The sequence below is a fragment of the Anas platyrhynchos genome, chromosome 1, assembly GCF_047663525.1.
Source record: "Anas platyrhynchos isolate ZD024472 breed Pekin duck chromosome 1, IASCAAS_PekinDuck_T2T, whole genome shotgun sequence".
Taxonomy (NCBI): domain Eukaryota; kingdom Metazoa; phylum Chordata; class Aves; order Anseriformes; family Anatidae; genus Anas; species Anas platyrhynchos.
In genome coordinates, this window is record NC_092587.1 from 182,178,498 (window position 1) to 182,195,582 (window position 17,085).

General features: G+C 42.7%; 1 protein-coding gene across 7 annotated transcripts in view; it reads left to right on the forward strand.

The window, feature by feature from the left end:
* Positions 1 to 36: 36 nt before the first annotated feature.
* Positions 37 to 17,085, forward strand: part of DCLK1 (doublecortin like kinase 1) — a 240,859-nt gene continuing 223,810 nt past the window's right edge. Inside the window, exons 1-3 of one of the 7 annotated variants that reach the window (XM_072032599.1) lie at positions 37 to 163; positions 3,677 to 4,065; positions 14,622 to 14,968. In XM_072032599.1, coding sequence (XP_071888700.1) covers positions 3,690 to 4,065; positions 14,622 to 14,968 — 723 coding nt within the window. In that variant the 5' untranslated portion in view covers positions 37 to 163; positions 3,677 to 3,689. Of the gene's footprint in view, positions 164 to 323; positions 701 to 758; positions 905 to 3,676; positions 4,066 to 14,621; positions 14,969 to 17,085 lie in introns of those variants that run through there. The other 6 variants (XM_027470372.3, XM_027470351.3, XM_072032601.1 and 3 more) reach the window with 6 other exon arrangements.

Genomic DNA, 17,085 nt, shown 5'->3' on the forward strand with positions numbered 1-17,085 from the left:
TAGTGACTGGGTGCACCCTCAGTACTTTGGGATCGGGGAAACCTTTGGGGTCAGGGAAACCTTTGGGGTCAGGGAGGACCGTTGGGATCAGGGAGAACCGTTGGGATCAGGGAGGACCCTTGGCATCAGGGAAGCCCCTTGGGAAAAGCAAGTGACATTTTCGGTAAAAACACCTAAAGACGTCCTCGGACGCCGGGCCAGGGCCTCGCCAGCGGCAGGGCTGGCCGGGGGGGTTGAGGGAGGCGACGGGCGGCCAGAAATGTGCTGAGGGCGGCCGCGGGCAGGGCTGTGGCGACCGCCCCGCAGCGCCTGGCGAGGGGAGCCGGGGGGAGAGGGGGAGACGGCGGCGCCGCCCTCTGGAGAGAGCGGCGGGGAGAGGCTGCTGCGGAGAGCCGCATGTCAATGAGGGCCGGGCTAATGCAAATCACCGCCAGCGGCAGCAGCCGAAGAAAGGCGAAGCAGCTGCAGCCCGGGCTCCCTCCCCAGCAGCACTCTGCAGCCGGGGGAGGCGTAACAAAGGCGCCCGAGCCGCTTGCCGCGGCTGCTCCCGCGATCGCAGCCGGGTGGTCGCCGGCGGCGGGGGGGAAGGCGCCGCTCGTCAGCCGCCTCCCAGCTCGCTTCGCCGCCGCCCCTTTCTCCTTCCCTCCGCGCCCCGCCGGCAGGTCCGAGGGAGAAGCGGTCGTCGGGCTGCGGAGAGCAGGTGAGGGAGGGCCGGGGGGCTGCGGGCGCCCCCTCCGCCGTGCCCGGGGACCGGTGGGGCGCGGCCGTTGGCTGCCCGCCGCCCTGCACCTGTGCCCGCGGTGCCGCCCGTGGGGGCTTCCCGGCGCTGCCCCCCGCCTGCAACCGGCTCCGAGGCGGTGGCTGAGGCCGGGCAGAGGCCCCTTGTGGCCGGGGAGCCCGGCAGGTGGGCCCCCGGCCGGGAGGGAGGGCTCCCGGTGCCGCTTTTGTGACCGGGGGGGGTGGTGGGTTCGTGAAGGGGCTGAGGCACCGGGTGCCGCCTCAGCGCTCTCCTCGGTGTATTTCGAGCACGTTTCCCGCATCCCAGCTCAATATCGCTTTATTCCAAGCCGCCTTCGCATGCATCCGTATTTTATTTCTTATTTTTTTTCGGTCTGGGTGATGGTTCCCGGGTCTCTCGCCGTGCCGCTTTATGTAAGGGCTCCCCCGCACCTGCATCGCCCAGCCAGGCACCGCGGGCTCCCGGGGTGTGCCCCGTGAGGTGCACCCGCCGCCGTCCGTGTGTATGTGTGTGCAGTGATTGTGGTATTTAGCCGCACGCTGGCAACGTGTGGTGAAATTATTTCGGATTTCTTTGTCTGCTGCTCTGACCTTGTGCATCGCACGCGCTTGTCTGCAAAGAGCGAGGCGGCGTTGTGCAGGGAGCTCCATTTCTCTTTTGGAGGGCGTAATTGGGAATTACGGCCATTATCGATCGGAGCGTAAGCGTGCGGAAGAAAGGGCAGTGCCTCGTGCTTCTCTCTCCCCCAGAACCCCAAATTATTACAGCCGAAGGTCTTTTTTAAAAGTGTATCTTCATAGAAACTTAGTTTTCCTTTTGTGTGCTTGAGATGGCTTGAGCAAAGGGAACAGCAGACCTCAGGAGAATCCATTTCTCCCGTCACAGGCATTGCTTCCGACATCCAGCTTTTGAATTGCGAGTTCTGGGAATAACAGGTTCATATTGGAATGACAAATGAAGCAAAATAAGTTTTATAAATAATTCTTTTTAAATAGTGTCACTGGTGGTATAGTCCTGAGCATAAGCTGTGGCCATTAAGCAGCATTTTGTATTTGACCCATGGAGGACTGTCGGTGAAATGCCACAGCGGATGTTCATGCCCTCTTAGCTCAACTGTGTGTGGGTACTGATGAGGGACAACAGATTATTTTTCTCTTATATTTATATATATAATGACATTTTATTGTGTATTCATACATGCACATACACACACATCTTATATGATGCAATATGTGTGCATACACATATATATCCACACATACTAGGTCGCTTTAAAAGTATTTAGAAAGATAAATCTTGCATATATACATAAGCACATGACCCTGTGCCTGCACAACAGAACAAGTTGTGAGCTGTACCTAAACCAGGGTAGATAATTCCCAAGGCCCTGTGCTTGCAGTGGTTAGCCTTAGGTGCATGGTCTAGTTAAGCACGTGAACAGCTCAGAGAAGTTGTTGAGCACATTCCCTACAGCTTTGCAGCATCAAAGTCCAGCTGTACAATCACTGTTTTCATACAAACTTGTGTACGTTAAAGAACGTATATAAGTCTTTCTGTGTTTGCTCTTATTGCTTTACAGTGAGTCTGGATATTTTTTTTTTTAATGGACGTATAATTATGAGTGGTTTAAACAAAGCTTGTGCTTGCTGTTTTTTTTCCATTTTATTGGAAATCAATGAGAGAGACCACTTCTAAATTAGGTCTGTGTATCTGTGCTATAAATAAGCTTACTGTGCTTTGCTGTTCTGCAGCCAACTGCAAATCAAGGTGGCATTTAAATTAGAAGAAATGCATTTTGAACCTGATGATCTTTTGGTCGTCTTCTAATCTTCACTTTTTTTAAGTATAGAAAAAATTATGTGCAATTTGTAGTATTTAGTCTTGCATTGGCCAACAAAAGGAGAGCAAGTACATGCCTCCATGATTTAATTTCTGAAAATGTGAATTTTTATTTATGTGAACTATATTGAACAGCTGGCTGAGATCATTTTGGTCAGAACTGAGAGGTCCTTGCCACTGTCAAGCATAGGAGATGTGAGTTGCTGGTTTGCTGTTTGACACTGAATTTCTCACTCCTTCAGTGATACTTTTATTGGCAAAAGAAGCTGTCACCATTAACCGCTTTGAATGCTAGCCCTAGGACATTAATGATACTTCTTGAAAATTTTATAAAGCACAGAAGTAGCTTGCTCATTGAATAATATGAGTTTTATGGCTTCTTCTTTCCCTCTTACCTTCTTTTTTTCCACAGCATTTGAGCATTTCTGTTTTTTTCAGAATACCCAGAGTATATTAGAGTGTAAGGATGGCTGAAATAGATGATTACAAAGCTAAGACTGTAGGGAAAACTACATTTGATTTGACCCACCAAGTCACCTTACTTGTAGTAATAGTCCAGATTCTCATCACCAGCCTGCAATCTATTGCTCTGAGGAGTTCTTACTTGTTGCCAATCAGTAAACAGTTACTACCTTCTGAAGTGACACCTTTTGAGATCACAGGTGGAACAAACAGTTCAGTGGGGGCGAATGGTCTTGAATACCACCCGAATGTAAGATGAGGAGAAGTAGAAAGCTGACCCATTTGTTCTTTTTTTTTTTTTTTTTTTTCCCCAGTAGCTCTACTTTGTCACCTCGGTTTCAGAGCTCTTACTGAATTTGAATAAACAGTTCTTAGTGTTTGTGTATTGTTGGCAGTGGGTTTCCTGAGTGGTGTTTCTATGACATATAGAAGCCTAGCTAATAAAATAGATTTTATGGCACGGTGGGAGGGTTGTAAAATGAACACATGAACGTAGTGTGGTTTCACTCAAGTGTTTTTCTCAACCTAGAAAGCAGTCTTCTGTGTATGCCTTGTATATTCCTTGATATCTTAAAGTGAGCTCCAATAAAATGAGGAAGTTGTTAAACTCCTTCTCTTCTCTTGTGCATCCCTTAGATTGAACTTCAAGATGTCCTTTGGGAGAGATATGGAGCTGGAGCATTTTGATGAGCGTGATAAAGCGCAGCGGTATGGCAGAGGGTCCCGGGTGAATGGTTTGCCCAGCCCTACCCACAGTGCCCACTGCAGCTTTTACCGAACCCGCACTCTACAGACCCTGAGTTCTGAGAAAAAAGCCAAGAAAGTTCGCTTCTATCGTAACGGAGACCGGTATTTCAAAGGGATTGTATATGCTATCTCCCCTGACCGGTTTAGATCTTTTGAAGCTCTGCTGGCTGATCTGACCCGAACTCTGTCTGACAATGTGAATCTGCCCCAGGGAGTGAGAACAATCTACACGATTGATGGCTCCAAGAAGATTTCCTCCTTGGACCAGCTAGTAGAAGGTAAGCAGTAACATTGGGAAGTGTAGAGTTATGTTTGGGTCAGGGTTGGTTTGGCTAACGTCTTAAATCTCTGCAAATAAGCAATGTTACTGTTCTTACTGATAGGAAAAGGATCTTTAATGACCTAGAACTGTGAATATCATAATTTGGGCCTTGAAGTATTGTTGCTTTGCTACTTATTTCCCTCTTGTTGAAAGTAGTCTAACCTTTCTCTATCAACCTCTTGTTGGTAGACCTAGATCTTGAAGACCTCACCTGCTGCTTCTTCCGAACTTGCTTATTTAAAAATGGCAATGAGAGTTTAGTCAGTTAAACCTGATGAGGTCCAAGGTTTTCTAGGTATCATCAGCAGATGTCTTCACCTCTAGAGGAAGGTCAATTCTGATTTTTATTTTTTTTTTAATTGTTATTTCTTTTAAGTCTCTCACTACCAAGTGAAGATCTCCAACTCTTCCTACAAATGATATGCGTAAAGTACCCTTCATTCAGGGTGGAATAGATGTAGGCAGCCATTTAAAGAGCAATGTTGTAGCTGTAGTTCAGCTGGGGGAGATGGTTTGAATAGAATTAAACACTACAGGAGAGAAAAGTTCTGCTCTTCTTCTTCTAGTCCCTTGGTGTCCTTAGGTTGCTTTTTAATCAAGTTTGTGTTCCTGCACTATAAAGCACTATCACTTACTCCAACATAAAGTGCTTCTGCCTGGCAGTGGATGTCTTTTTATGTGTGTAGACGATAGCTCTTAGTATAAAACATGAAAATGTATTAGGTCTGAAAGCATTAACCAGTACGAAGGGATAAGTAACATGTTTCTTGTCTGAAGTTTAAGTGCAGATCCTTGGATGCGATCAAAGAAAATAAAAGCTGAACAATAATGTTTTTGTTGTTGCTTTCATTCTGCCCTTGGTCTCAATGTGCCTTGGTCAGACCTGTAAACTAAAACCTATGGACCTATAGCTGCTGGGGAACCAATTTAGAGTTTCAACAGAGTTTACAATTTCCTCCTGATATTCATTTTTAGCATGGGATGAGAGAACTTACAGTGCCAGGGTGCAGTGAGATGATCAGAAGAATGCTAATCTGGGGAGAGAAGAAGAAAAGGGTAATACTGAAAAAGGTTCCTGAAAGAGGAGCACATCTCTGCATAGCGGGTGTGCAGCCACCATTGAGTTGTCTCCTTCAGATAACATAACAGAGGAAAGCTTTTTAAAGAGAAGTTTTGAGAAGAGGGTATTCTTGATAATCTTCCGTTCCAATGAGGCAGAATAGGGAACAACACAAAGATGCTCAGAGAAATTGGAGTGATGGGATTGCCCGTGTAAGTAAGAGTTTGTGGGTTTAGGACCATATAGTTCTAGCAAAATGGAAAGGCAACTGGTCCCAAGATTAATGTCATGAATTCTAGGACAGAGTTAGAACTGCATTTGTGAGGGTGATATTTAATTGGTGGAGAAAATTGATTACTGGGAGGAAAGACCAATATTAATCAACATCTGTTTAAAAGCAGTGTTTGTGTATTTTCTTCTCAGTAGTGATATAAATAATTGTGCTTATTTGATTGGTATGCTCGTCAAGAAGCAAGTAGCATTGATATCAATGTTGATTTGCATAGCCTTTGCTGCCAGTCACAGCTGTTTAAAAAAAAAACCACCAACTGAATACAGAAATGAATTCAGCAACCTGTAAGATTGACTGATTTATAACTGGTGTTATTCTTCTCTATTTGTGCCAAAATAAATCACAGTAAATGACAGTACCAGGTCATAAGTTTTATTTTAAAGAAGGGCTTGGGGATTTTCTTAAGTTCTGTGGGACTTCAGTCCTTAATTTTATGACGAACACATATCTTACTGTGTGTAGATTTCAAGTTAGACAATCTTATTTTCTTGTGCCATTGACACTGTGGGATTTACAGAAGTCAAATTTTGTGTCTAAGAAATGAGCTACATCCTTGTTCCACCTGAAAGTGCGCTTCTGTCTATTTGTATAAAACTAAGATGGGGTGTTTTGTTCTGATCCCCTTATAGAGCTTCATTGTAGAATACAAGTCCACGTATTATTAGCTCACTGATGGTTTTATGTAAGCCCGTTTCACTCTTTACTGTACAAATTTATTAGTGTTTGGCTAGTCTGGTATAGCATCAATTAGCTTGAAGCTGTACTTTGTGTTTAAATAGCTGGAAAATTGCTTTTTTTTTTTTTTTCTAAATAAAATTTGTCCTCAAATCTGAAGTGTTGCTTTCTTCATGGTGAGACTATTCCTTTACTGTATGAATTAATCTCATGAGACTCTTTAAAATTCAGATCCCAGTCTTTATTTATGTATTTTGATGGGTTCTGAGTTGGTGATGGCATTGTAAGGTAAACATGTGAGGCCTTGATTTGGAGATTGGCATTTATGCCTGTGAGGAAGTTATTCAGCTCTTACCTTCCCATATGGGTAAATGAACAAAGACAAGCAGCTGGCTCCTGGGGAATACAAAACAGCAGCCACTGCCTTTCATCCCCAAGCAAAATCCATAGAACAGTGTGAAAGGTGGTCCCAAAGGAGCTGTTTTGCTTCAGTAATATTTCATTCTCCCCTGCATATGGTTCAGAGCTGGCATGGGTGTGTGCTGGTGCTGTAGGTTATTTTGAGGTGCATGGACATGGCCTGCTTCTACTTGAAACTAATGACTGCCCAAAGTGTGTAGTTACTGCTATAAAAAGTTTCACAGGCTCAGCAACTTCTCTGCTTTTACCTTAGATGAAGTAAAGAATGTAATAGATTCAGGTCATCTTCTCTTTGTCAGACCTGATGTTCAGAACCCTCTTACCTTGAAATAATGGCTTCCAAACATGAAGTGACCTTATTTTCTGAGTATGATATCGAATCTGGCATGTACAAACAATAAAGGTGAAGCTGCTATAAGGCTAAATCGTCTAGCTGTAAACAAAGTCTCTAGAAAGGACCCAATTCCTTTGGCTTTTCCAAAAGGGTAGCATCTTTAAAGCTGTCGATGGAGATAGACTGATGGTTCTTACCCCAAGAATTAGCATTGAACGGTGCATTAAGATCAGTAATGGGTTGGAATGAGCAGGATAAACTTGAAACAAAGGGTTTTATTTACAGTTTTTACTCCTGGGGTCCTACTGCGTGGAACAAAGACCACAGAACCAATCTATAGCCAGTATTGCATCCCTTTCTCATTAATTTTTATTATAATATTACCTCAGAGCCTTGGGTATGAACCAGAATCAATTGTTTTAAGTTTCCACAATACCTACCACAAAAGACGAAGCCGGCGGCAGAGAACTGGCAGTCAAAGACAAACCAAAAAACCCCAAACCACGAGATGGGTGAGAGAGTACTAGGAAACTGCATTGTCACGTGCCAGTATTGGGTGTGCTGCCAAACTATTGTAAGGATTTGTATGCGTACGTGCACGTTGTGTAGGCATAATCATAAAAATAATACTAAGGAATAGTTGGAAAAAAAATAATGCCTCTAGGAGGATTATCTGGCAGCAGTAATCCTAATCGAAGGAGCAGCTCAAAAAGCACAAATATACCAGGTTGAAAATCTGGTAAAAAAATTGTTTGGAGGTAGGAATCTCCCAGGAGTGGCAGAGGAGGTGATGGACCCCACGAGGGTTGAGAAGGCTCTTGTGAGGGGAGGCAGGCGGTTAGCATTCGCAGCAGGGAAGCTGCCTTCCAGTGGAAGATCTTAGAAAGCCATCTCCTTGCTTGAAGTGGTGGGCTGTGAAAGATTTCCTGATGCTTTGTATTTGTCTTGCTATTTCCACTGTCACCTCATTTCTCACATCTCTGCTTTCTGCTCTTGCATCTGTTCCTGCTGCTGCCTCCTTGACTCTGCTGCCCGCTCCAGCAGTGCTGGTGAGAAGCCCAGCCTGGTCTGCCTGCAGGAATTGCTCTCTGATGCACTCTGGAGCTCTTGCTGTTTCCTCTAGGTCGTGCCTACCTCAGTGCTTGGGAATTAGTGGGCTGGAAAGGTTCATGTGCAATATGCAGTGGAAATAATAATAGTAAAGTGTCTGTTTAAATGTTTGCAGAGCTGAATCTATGTGGACGTTTGTTTATAGGATTGAATTTATACTGGATATTTACCATGGACTTGATCCAGGGCTATCAAAGTTACTGAAACTTGGACTGGATCCTACGGCAGAGATGTCTGCAATCCTTATATTGTTTAATAAACAAACAGCTGAATAATCCTGTTGCATAAAATGGTAGAGGGTTGTTTTGGCACTATTTGATTATTTTATTTGATGAATTTGAGAAGATTCATCCATTAGCCAGAATAGCCAGTCATTTCACATTATGTCTTCCTAAACAAATTCTTGGAAGGCCCTTTTTAAAAACAACAGCAACAACAAAATCTAGGTGCTTTCCAGTAATCCTAAAAGCATGTACAAGACCTATCTAGGACCTGTCTTGCTTTCCTCAAGACTGAGGAAATCTGGAAGGAGGGGGCAGAATTGGAAAGAAGTATATCTAGTTTTTCCTCTGATTTGGAAAGAAGAAGAAAGAAGAATTTTTAGCCTGAGCTGAGCAGAAAAAAATAACGATGTGCCAAAAAAGTCCTTTAGAAAATCTGAGGAGACCTGGTTTAAAGTTCATGGTGCATCTGATTGCTAGGTGAGCATGGCCAGGTCAGATGTATTTCCTATAGGTGCACCATCTCACTTGCAGGATTGCATTTTTTCAGACAGTGCAAAAAGACAAGGCAGCAGTAATGTAGTTTAAGTAGGTTATTGCTCTATTAACTAACACATTTGGGAACTGTCTGGTAGTAACTTATTTGGTTCAGGTCATCCGCCTTTGCAGTCTGCTCTGTGTGGTGGAGGATAGTCAGAATTCCTTGTCATCTCCCCAGAGAGATTAGTCCTCTGTCTTCTGCTTGTATGAAGTCAAGCAAAAAAAAGGGTGGAGGTGAAGAAGAGCAGGTGTGCACTGAGTGCTGGGGGTGCCAGTCCCCTTCCCCATTGTCTGGTTCTATCCATTGTCACATCTACAGGGGAAACGGACTGCAGGGAATGACTGAGCACCCTCACTGGGATGTCTTACCTCCCAAGTGTGCCATTACTGCAGTTTTCCCACCTTTGCAGTTTGTAGATGGATTTTCTTCTTGTAGCGTGTACTCTTCTACAAGCAACCAAGGCTGTTTCCAATAAATTGGAAGTTGTGCTGCCTCACAAATGATGATTGTTCCTTCTTTGCCTCCATGATTCAAACTGGTTCTCTATTCCTTCTCCAGGGTTTTCTACCTAAGACCAACTGGCTTCTGTATGAAGCCATTTTGAAGCCATTTTAGTCCAGATTGCCGTTAGTGTAGAAAAGCAGTGTAAGGAAAATAAGTTGTGTGTTTTTTTTTTTTTTTTTTTTTTTTTTTTTTTTAATTAGGAGATGCTGGTTTGGTCATTCTGGTAATGAGAAAATTAGCAAGCTGGAAGAAACAAACTAACTGCTAATGCCCATATGCCAAAGAGGGAATCAAACACTTGAATCAGTACTTAAAGTTAGCAGCCACCCTGTATACAGACATGTATATTTTTTAATTTAATACATAAAGCATATTGCAAAGTTCTGTCGTGACCTGTAAGACCTATCCTTCAGTGTTCAATGGCTGTAGTGGTTCATCTGTATTGAATTTTGACAGATGTATAACTACAGGTAATAAGAAATTTGTTCATTTGTTTTAAAACATAAATTGTGTTTTGGGATCTGTCCTACGTGACTAGCTTTTTATTAGTCTCTTAATACTAAGATTTATTTTAAGATTTATTCTTGTTCTGCTTGGGATTTCTGGAGCGTTGAGCACTCACACAACTTACATTGTGAGATTACTGCTTCAAAACCAGGAAACAAGTGCTGTGTGTCATTTTAAAGGGTTAAAGCGTGGTACATTTCATTCACAGTGTTGCTGAGAATGTGAGGAGGCAGGGGGCTGTCAGGAAAGGATTGGTTTTGAATGCGCAGTAATGACTCTTTCCTACATGTCAGATGTCCCCAAACAGCTGGATGCCCCCCCTTTCCGCTCTTAATGCCTATGGATACTGTCATCAAGAGTCAAAATTTCATTAGGGACCGATGACTGCACTGGGAAATGCTGACTCCTGTCTCTTGGGGAAGTGCTGTCTAATGGATATTTTAAATAGGCAGTCTCCTAAATTTTTGTTTAATCCGGGATCTCTTTCTTCAACATAGGTCTTGGAACACTTGATTTGTAACAGAAGATTATTCCCTGTACAGATCACCTTCTTCCAGCTGTCAGTTAGTCAAAACTGATGTTTTGGGGCTGTATTTTCATAGAATAGACTCATTAAGGTTGGACGAGCCCTCCAAGATCATCTGGTCCAACCACCCCCCTACCACCAATGTCACCCACTAAACCACATCCCCAAGCACCACGTCCAACCTCTCCTTGAACACCCCCAGGGACAGTGATTCCACCAGCTCCCTGGGCAACCCATCCCAGTGCCTGACTGCTCTTTCTGAAGAGAAATGTCTCCTCATTGCCAACCTGAACCTCCCATGGCACAACTTGAGGCCATTCCCTCTAGTCCCATCACTGGTTACCTGTGCGAAGAGGCTGACCCCCAGCTCCCCACAGCTTCCTTTCAGGTAGTTGCAGAGAGCAATGAGGTCTCCCCTGAGCCTCCTCTTCCCCAGACCAAACACCCCCAGCTCCCTCAGCTGCTCGTCGTAGGACTTGTTCTCCAGACCCCTCACCAGCTTTGTAGCCCTTCCCTGGACACGCTTCAGGGCCTTGTGCTTAGGCCTGATCTGGACCAAGAGTTGGTGGTGCTTAAGTCCCATTACCCTTTGGAAATGTGTTTCTCAGTCTGGAGCTGTCAGCAAATTACAGTTTCTGTCTCCCTTCTGGTACAAATCACCGTGCTGAGGCTGTTGTCTGCAAGACAACGATAGCAAAAGGTTACCAAAAATAAAACATGAAAAATTGCTTCATCACTTGATAGTTTTAGTCTTGCCCTAACTGCAGTGAGCCTGCTTTCTTCCAGACTCTGATTCACCCTGTTGAAACACAGACCTCCTTGCCTCGTCATTACAGCAGCTGGGAGGGACTTGTGAGGAAGTGGTAGCAAAGGCAGAAGGTGGTGAATTTATTGGATTAGTAAGGCATGTCCATTGTGAAACTTTTTGCAGTCATCTCTTCTTAAGGTAACTATGAACCAGAAGAGAGGATGAAAGCCAAGATGAAGGCTTTTTGTCCTGTATGTTGGCATTTCCTCTGTATATAAGCAGCACGAACGGTAAAGGATTAAACTACGCAATGAAATTTCTGGCTGCTGTCAACATGGGTCCCAAGTTCAGGAAATTTATGCTTATACTTAAGTCAGGAGTACTCAAAAATTGCTGAATATCACCACAAAATGATACTTACACGTTTTTAAGATGAGGTACGAGATACTTTCTAGGGCGAGGTTCTGATCTGTTTGGCTTGTGTGCTTCCAGGGCTGACCCTTAGGAGCACCTGTGAATGACAACTGCAGTCGCAGACCAAATTTCCTAAAGTTTTTTTTGTACTTCAGGCAAAGTGTTGGAGGAATAAACAATCTTAAGTTGACAATATGATGGTAGAAGCATCTCTATTTCTGTTTTCTTATATGATAGCTCTTATCATAAATAGTTAATCTTGCAAGGCTTTTGATATTCTGTCTCTGAGACATTCTGTATATAAATGTAAGCCTCTTCAAGGGGAAAAAGAGAGTATCCTGGTGCGCATATTTTATTGGTGTAATATAGTACTGTTGGAAATGAAGGGGAAAGCAGTCCAATGTTAAAACACTCCTACAGCTTCAGCGAGTATTTTATGGTCATTTACACAAAACTAATTTTGTAGCTAGGAGATGATGTGCTGTTACACACTGCAAGGAAGCCAGCTGACCTTTAAATATAGCTGGTATTAAAAACCACGTGGAATGCTGTCCTTTCAATAAAAGGAACCAAACTTGTTCTTTATAAATGTAACATAAAACTTCTGGTTATGCTGTATATGGCAGTTTGTTTATTCACCTATCCCGTGAGAAGTGAGCTTTAATATGAAGCTTTTTTTTTTTTTAAATAAAATAATCCTTATTTTACGCCAGTAAGTCAAACACTTTCTGACTCTGAAATTAAATGTTTTCTACTTTTTTTTTTTTTTTTCTCCCAAAGAGGTTGCTGGTGATTTTTAAATCTGACTACAAACTCAAGTGGAGGCAAGAATAAATTTTGTTTAAATTTTTCTAGAGGGAGCTAAAATTGCACAGATACTTCACAGAAGTAAAAAAAAATAATTGTATTTTATACAACAGTTACTATGGTATTGAGGGTGGTCCTATTCATAGCAGGATCTTTTTACTTTTTTCCTTTCTATAAAACCTTATTAATGTTATCTTTAAAATTCGTTAATTTTAATAAAACATGTTGTGGGTACGTTCTGACCTTGCTGTAACTGAGTAGCTAGTGCAACAAATACTGGAACAGGGCTTAGATAAAAGAGAACATGTCTTGTTTGTTCACTCCTGGGTCATTCCTGCTGCTAAGCCTTTTTCTGTTGTTACCAGATATATAGTGAGTGCCCCCTCTCTCTCTCTCTCAGTAAGAGTTTACCTTTCTCTCTCTTAAGGTTGGTGTAAGCATTCAGTCTTAGATTCCTTTCTTACCGCTTAAGAAGTTGCTGCAAAGTGCAGATGAACTTGAAATTCCAGTGACTATCAGACATTGGAATGTGTTACTTCATCTCCCGTTCTGCATTTTGTGTTCAGCTTCAAAAGAATGTTAAAAGAAAAACCAAACAAAAATCTTCCTGTGATACTTGCTTGATCTTGTGTTGTCATTGCACTTACCTTTTCTGCTCAGTGGTCCATCTTCACGTGTGGCTCCGAATTCTTTGGTACACTCCTGGTGTCCTTCTGCTGGCTTTCTAGTCTTTACAACATCTGTTCTCAAGATCATTTGTTGATCTTTACAGCATCCTCCTGTCTTTATTATCTCCCCTGTGGAGCATCATGCCAGCTCTGCTAGTACAAGACCTGAACCTCTCTTGCATCCTGGGACCTTGTGCCCCAGTGGGTTCCCCTTCATCTCCCCCTCCAGTTCTAGCTGTGGGAACTTTGTGCATCTGCCAGCATTCCTTGTGTTCTTGTGTGCTGTATTGTCTGTGGGGTTGAATGGCCCTGGAATCTTAGTGTGTCTAGAAAAAAAAACAAACCAAAAAACAAAAAACTTTATAATCATTAAAACATGAATACTCCTTGCTTATGGTAGGGATCACTAGGAAAGTCTGTTTTCTAGTGTTCAGGGGATTTGGTTCTTGTGTGCTGTTTTTGCCTAGGAGGTACATTACTGCATTTTGTTCTGTTTTTATCTTAATACCTTGGGGTAAACTGCTAATATAAAGGTCCCTACTGAACTATTGAACCCTGAAGACTTGAAACATCTCAAATGTTTTTGTGGTGTTAGTCAGATAGGATTTTACATTACTTGCAATCCAGTTTAACTGCACTCTGCCAGAAGGTGTGGTCCTGCTGGATCTCATGTGGTGGTTTTTTTCCATCTTTTTTCTTTTCTTGCAGCCAGAGGGAGAGCTGGATCAGCTTGCTAAAGCATTAGTGTTGTCTTCATGTTCCATCAGATGAACAAGCTGGTCCAACCTACCCCCTGCAACTGGCAGCGCGGTCACTCAGCCAAGCACAAGGGAGAGGTTGGGAGCACACAAGTGGGTGCCTTTGTCACACCAGCCTGCAGCTGGAATGGATTAAGGAATAGGGATACGCTGGTGTTACTGCTGGGGAGCTCTAACCTAGCCAGAAAATGTGGGTGTGGTAATTCTGGAAATAGTTCATTGTAGATAGTGTTCCAATAGAAATCTGAACTATAATCAACTTTTTTCATTAAACTGTCATTTTCTTTAAACCATGGTCCCAACTATGGTGGGAGGAGAGCTCTGTAATTACTGTTCTTTGCCTTCATTTTCCCTCCATATAATACGTTGAGTCAATAGAATAATAGGTACAGGCAAGAAACCTCACTATATCCTGGTTTTATGTTACTTAAAGCTTTAAATAATCAAATGTTAACAAATTTCCTCTGACATTTTCACCCACCTTTTATTGAAAGTAATTTGTAACCTATAGTTTTTGATAACAGTTCATACTATTTCCTCTGAAGTGTTTGGGGCCTGCTCTTTTGTGAGGAACGGGCCACTTAAGTGTGAAGGCTGGTGGACTACCGTGATAATGCCCTAGGTCTGGACAAATGATTAATGTGAACACTGCTTACTGACAGTAGCAGTCCCCACTTGTGATGGTGCTTTCTGAAAAGAAAACTGTTGCTTTCAAGCAATTCATCACAGCATTGCCTTTGCTTGATGCGTAGCTGATGAGTGATCTTTAAAAGATATAAAAGAAGGGAAGATATCAACGCGTTATGTACTATAGATCAAGAGTAGTAAGAATAATAATTGACAATGATTTGAATTTTCTTTTTTCCTTTTTTTTTTTTTTTCTCCCCTCCAATCTGACTTGCTGCTCTCGCACTTCTGTTTCTGCAGGGGAAAGCTATGTATGTGGTTCAATAGAACCCTTCAAGAAACTGGAGTACACGAAGAATGTAAACCCAAACTGGTCAGTGAATGTTAAGACAACCTCTACTTCTCGCTCAGTGCCGTCTCTTGCCACTGCTAAAGGAGGTACTCCAGATGCAAAAGAAAATAAGGATTTCATTAGGCCTAAACTAGTCACTATCATCAGGAGTGGAGTGAAACCACGGAAGGCAGTCCGGATTCTGCTTAACAAGAAGACAGCACATTCATTTGAACAGGTTCTTACTGATATAACTGATGCCATCAAGCTGGATTCAGGGGTGGTCAAACGCTTGTACACACTAGATGGAAAACAGGTAAGAATTTTTATTATAATCATTCTCAGCATAAAGAAAAGGTAGTTTTCCCAGAGGAAAATAATAGTACATCAGTAGAAAATTACTTTTCCCTAGAACATAGAACCAAGTCTTCCAGTGTTCATTGTGTAAGATTTCTGATCAGTTCAAGAACATACCATGAAATACTACTTTGCCTCAATGATCCTATTTGTAATAAATAATAGCTCTAAATCTGTCAGTAAAGAATATAATGGAGTTTTGGCTATGCATGCCAGAAACCTAGAATGAAGAATGTTGTCTCAAAGAAGCTTGTTCTCTTAACTTGTTCCAGCTCTTTCTTGCAGCAGTTTTGCTTCATTATACTTGCCTTTCCATAAACTGTAAAAACAAACCATGAGGACACACACTCCACCATGCTAAATGCAGGCCTACTGCAGTCCACAATGGCCAAATTGAGTCTTACTGCAGTTAGGATGGACCAGGAGAAAGGTGAAAAGCTTAGAAAACATGACCTTTTTTCTCTTTCACAGGAAAACAGGTTGGGTTAACTGCGTTACTCATATTTATTGAAGAGTCTCTTGTAGGTTATTTTTTCTGTGAAATACCTTTAAGCAGTGTCTCTTTTTGGTAACTGATTAATTGGTCATCACTGATTAAATTTGTATGGTGAGATTTTGAGAGGCTTCTTGTTTAATTCGGGGATGAAGGGACAAGGAAAAATTTTACACTTTAATCCTACTTCTTTTTTGTCTTTCACTTTATTTGTAATTTATCTGCGGACATGTATTAATTATAGCAAAACTGGAGAAGCAGTTAACCTGATGAAGGGCAAAACTAATTTCAGCATGACCTGAATTGATTTGGAGCAATGGTGACTCTAGAGAAATACAGCAGATACTTGCACTTACAAATGTAACCTGTTAAACTGAAGGTGTAAAATGTGGGCAGAGACACGAGTTAGTGGTCTCCCTGAGAAGCTCCTAGAGGCTAAGATATTTCTAGTGTATTATAACTCTCTTACAGATTTCTGTGAATCTTTGAGCCTAGCTTTCAGCAGATGGCTGCAAAATATGCATGATACAGGTAAATACTGTCAGTCTGATCCAGTGGTGAGCCCAACGTGTCTGCAGTTGCTGGGGTTAATGTGTGGGCATAGCTCTGAAAATAATTACAGCACTACCCTCTGATCTGAGAGATGGCTGGTTCCTGGACAAGCTGCTTATTCAGAGCACTGGTTCAAATCAGGGCCAAGTCTGGATTGACCAGAAGTCCCTTCCATCTGCCGTTGTATGTCGGTAACCTCTGACACCAGTCACAGACAGTTGTTCAGTTCCTGGTTACTGCATGCATGCTTTTCATGTCCCCATTACTGTGACTTCATTGGGAACTTGGACCTGGGGCAAAAGCGTGCACATGGAGTTCATTTTGCTTGCAGCAAAGGTAAAGTGTGTGTCTGGGGAATCTCTATTCCTGTCCTTACCTTGCTTTGTGCTCCAGGGAGCAGCAAGGCGAGTAAATTTGAGGAGGGATTGACATTTTACTGCAGAGATCAGGGGTGGTTTCTTCTATGACCTTGGCAGGAGATTTTGAGTGAATATTCCAGTTCTCAGCATCTCTCCTGTAAAATCTCTCAGTAAAAAGGATACATCAACTGGGTTGTACTGGGAGGTTCTCTGGGCTATGTAAGTAAACCTGTGGTTTAGTTATGAAGAAACGCAGTATGGAAGGGTGTCGATGTGACCTGTTGTTTCCTGTGCTCACTTATTTTTTGGTGACGTGGTTGTCACGTGTTCCAAAGTCCCCTATATGGTTGTGCTTAAAATGAAATAACACCTTTACACCTGTTTTGGAGCACTAATTACTGGCAAAAATAGTACTGCCTTATTACTGGGCAGGAAGGGAAGATTAGGTTTTCCTGACCCACATGTTGTCAAAGTTGGATTCTTTCTCAAGTCCTGGGATTTGAGATGAGTTTCAGTCAGTAGCATGCTGGGGCATTTGTTATCCACCTCACAGCCTGAAGCTCTCAGCCTGAAACCTTTTTGTGTAAAGGCTCTCCTGGGAGATGGGTGTCTGGGCACTTACTCCCTCCTTCCCTTTTTGTTCAGCTGAAGTTGCATAGCTGTCTGCCTTAT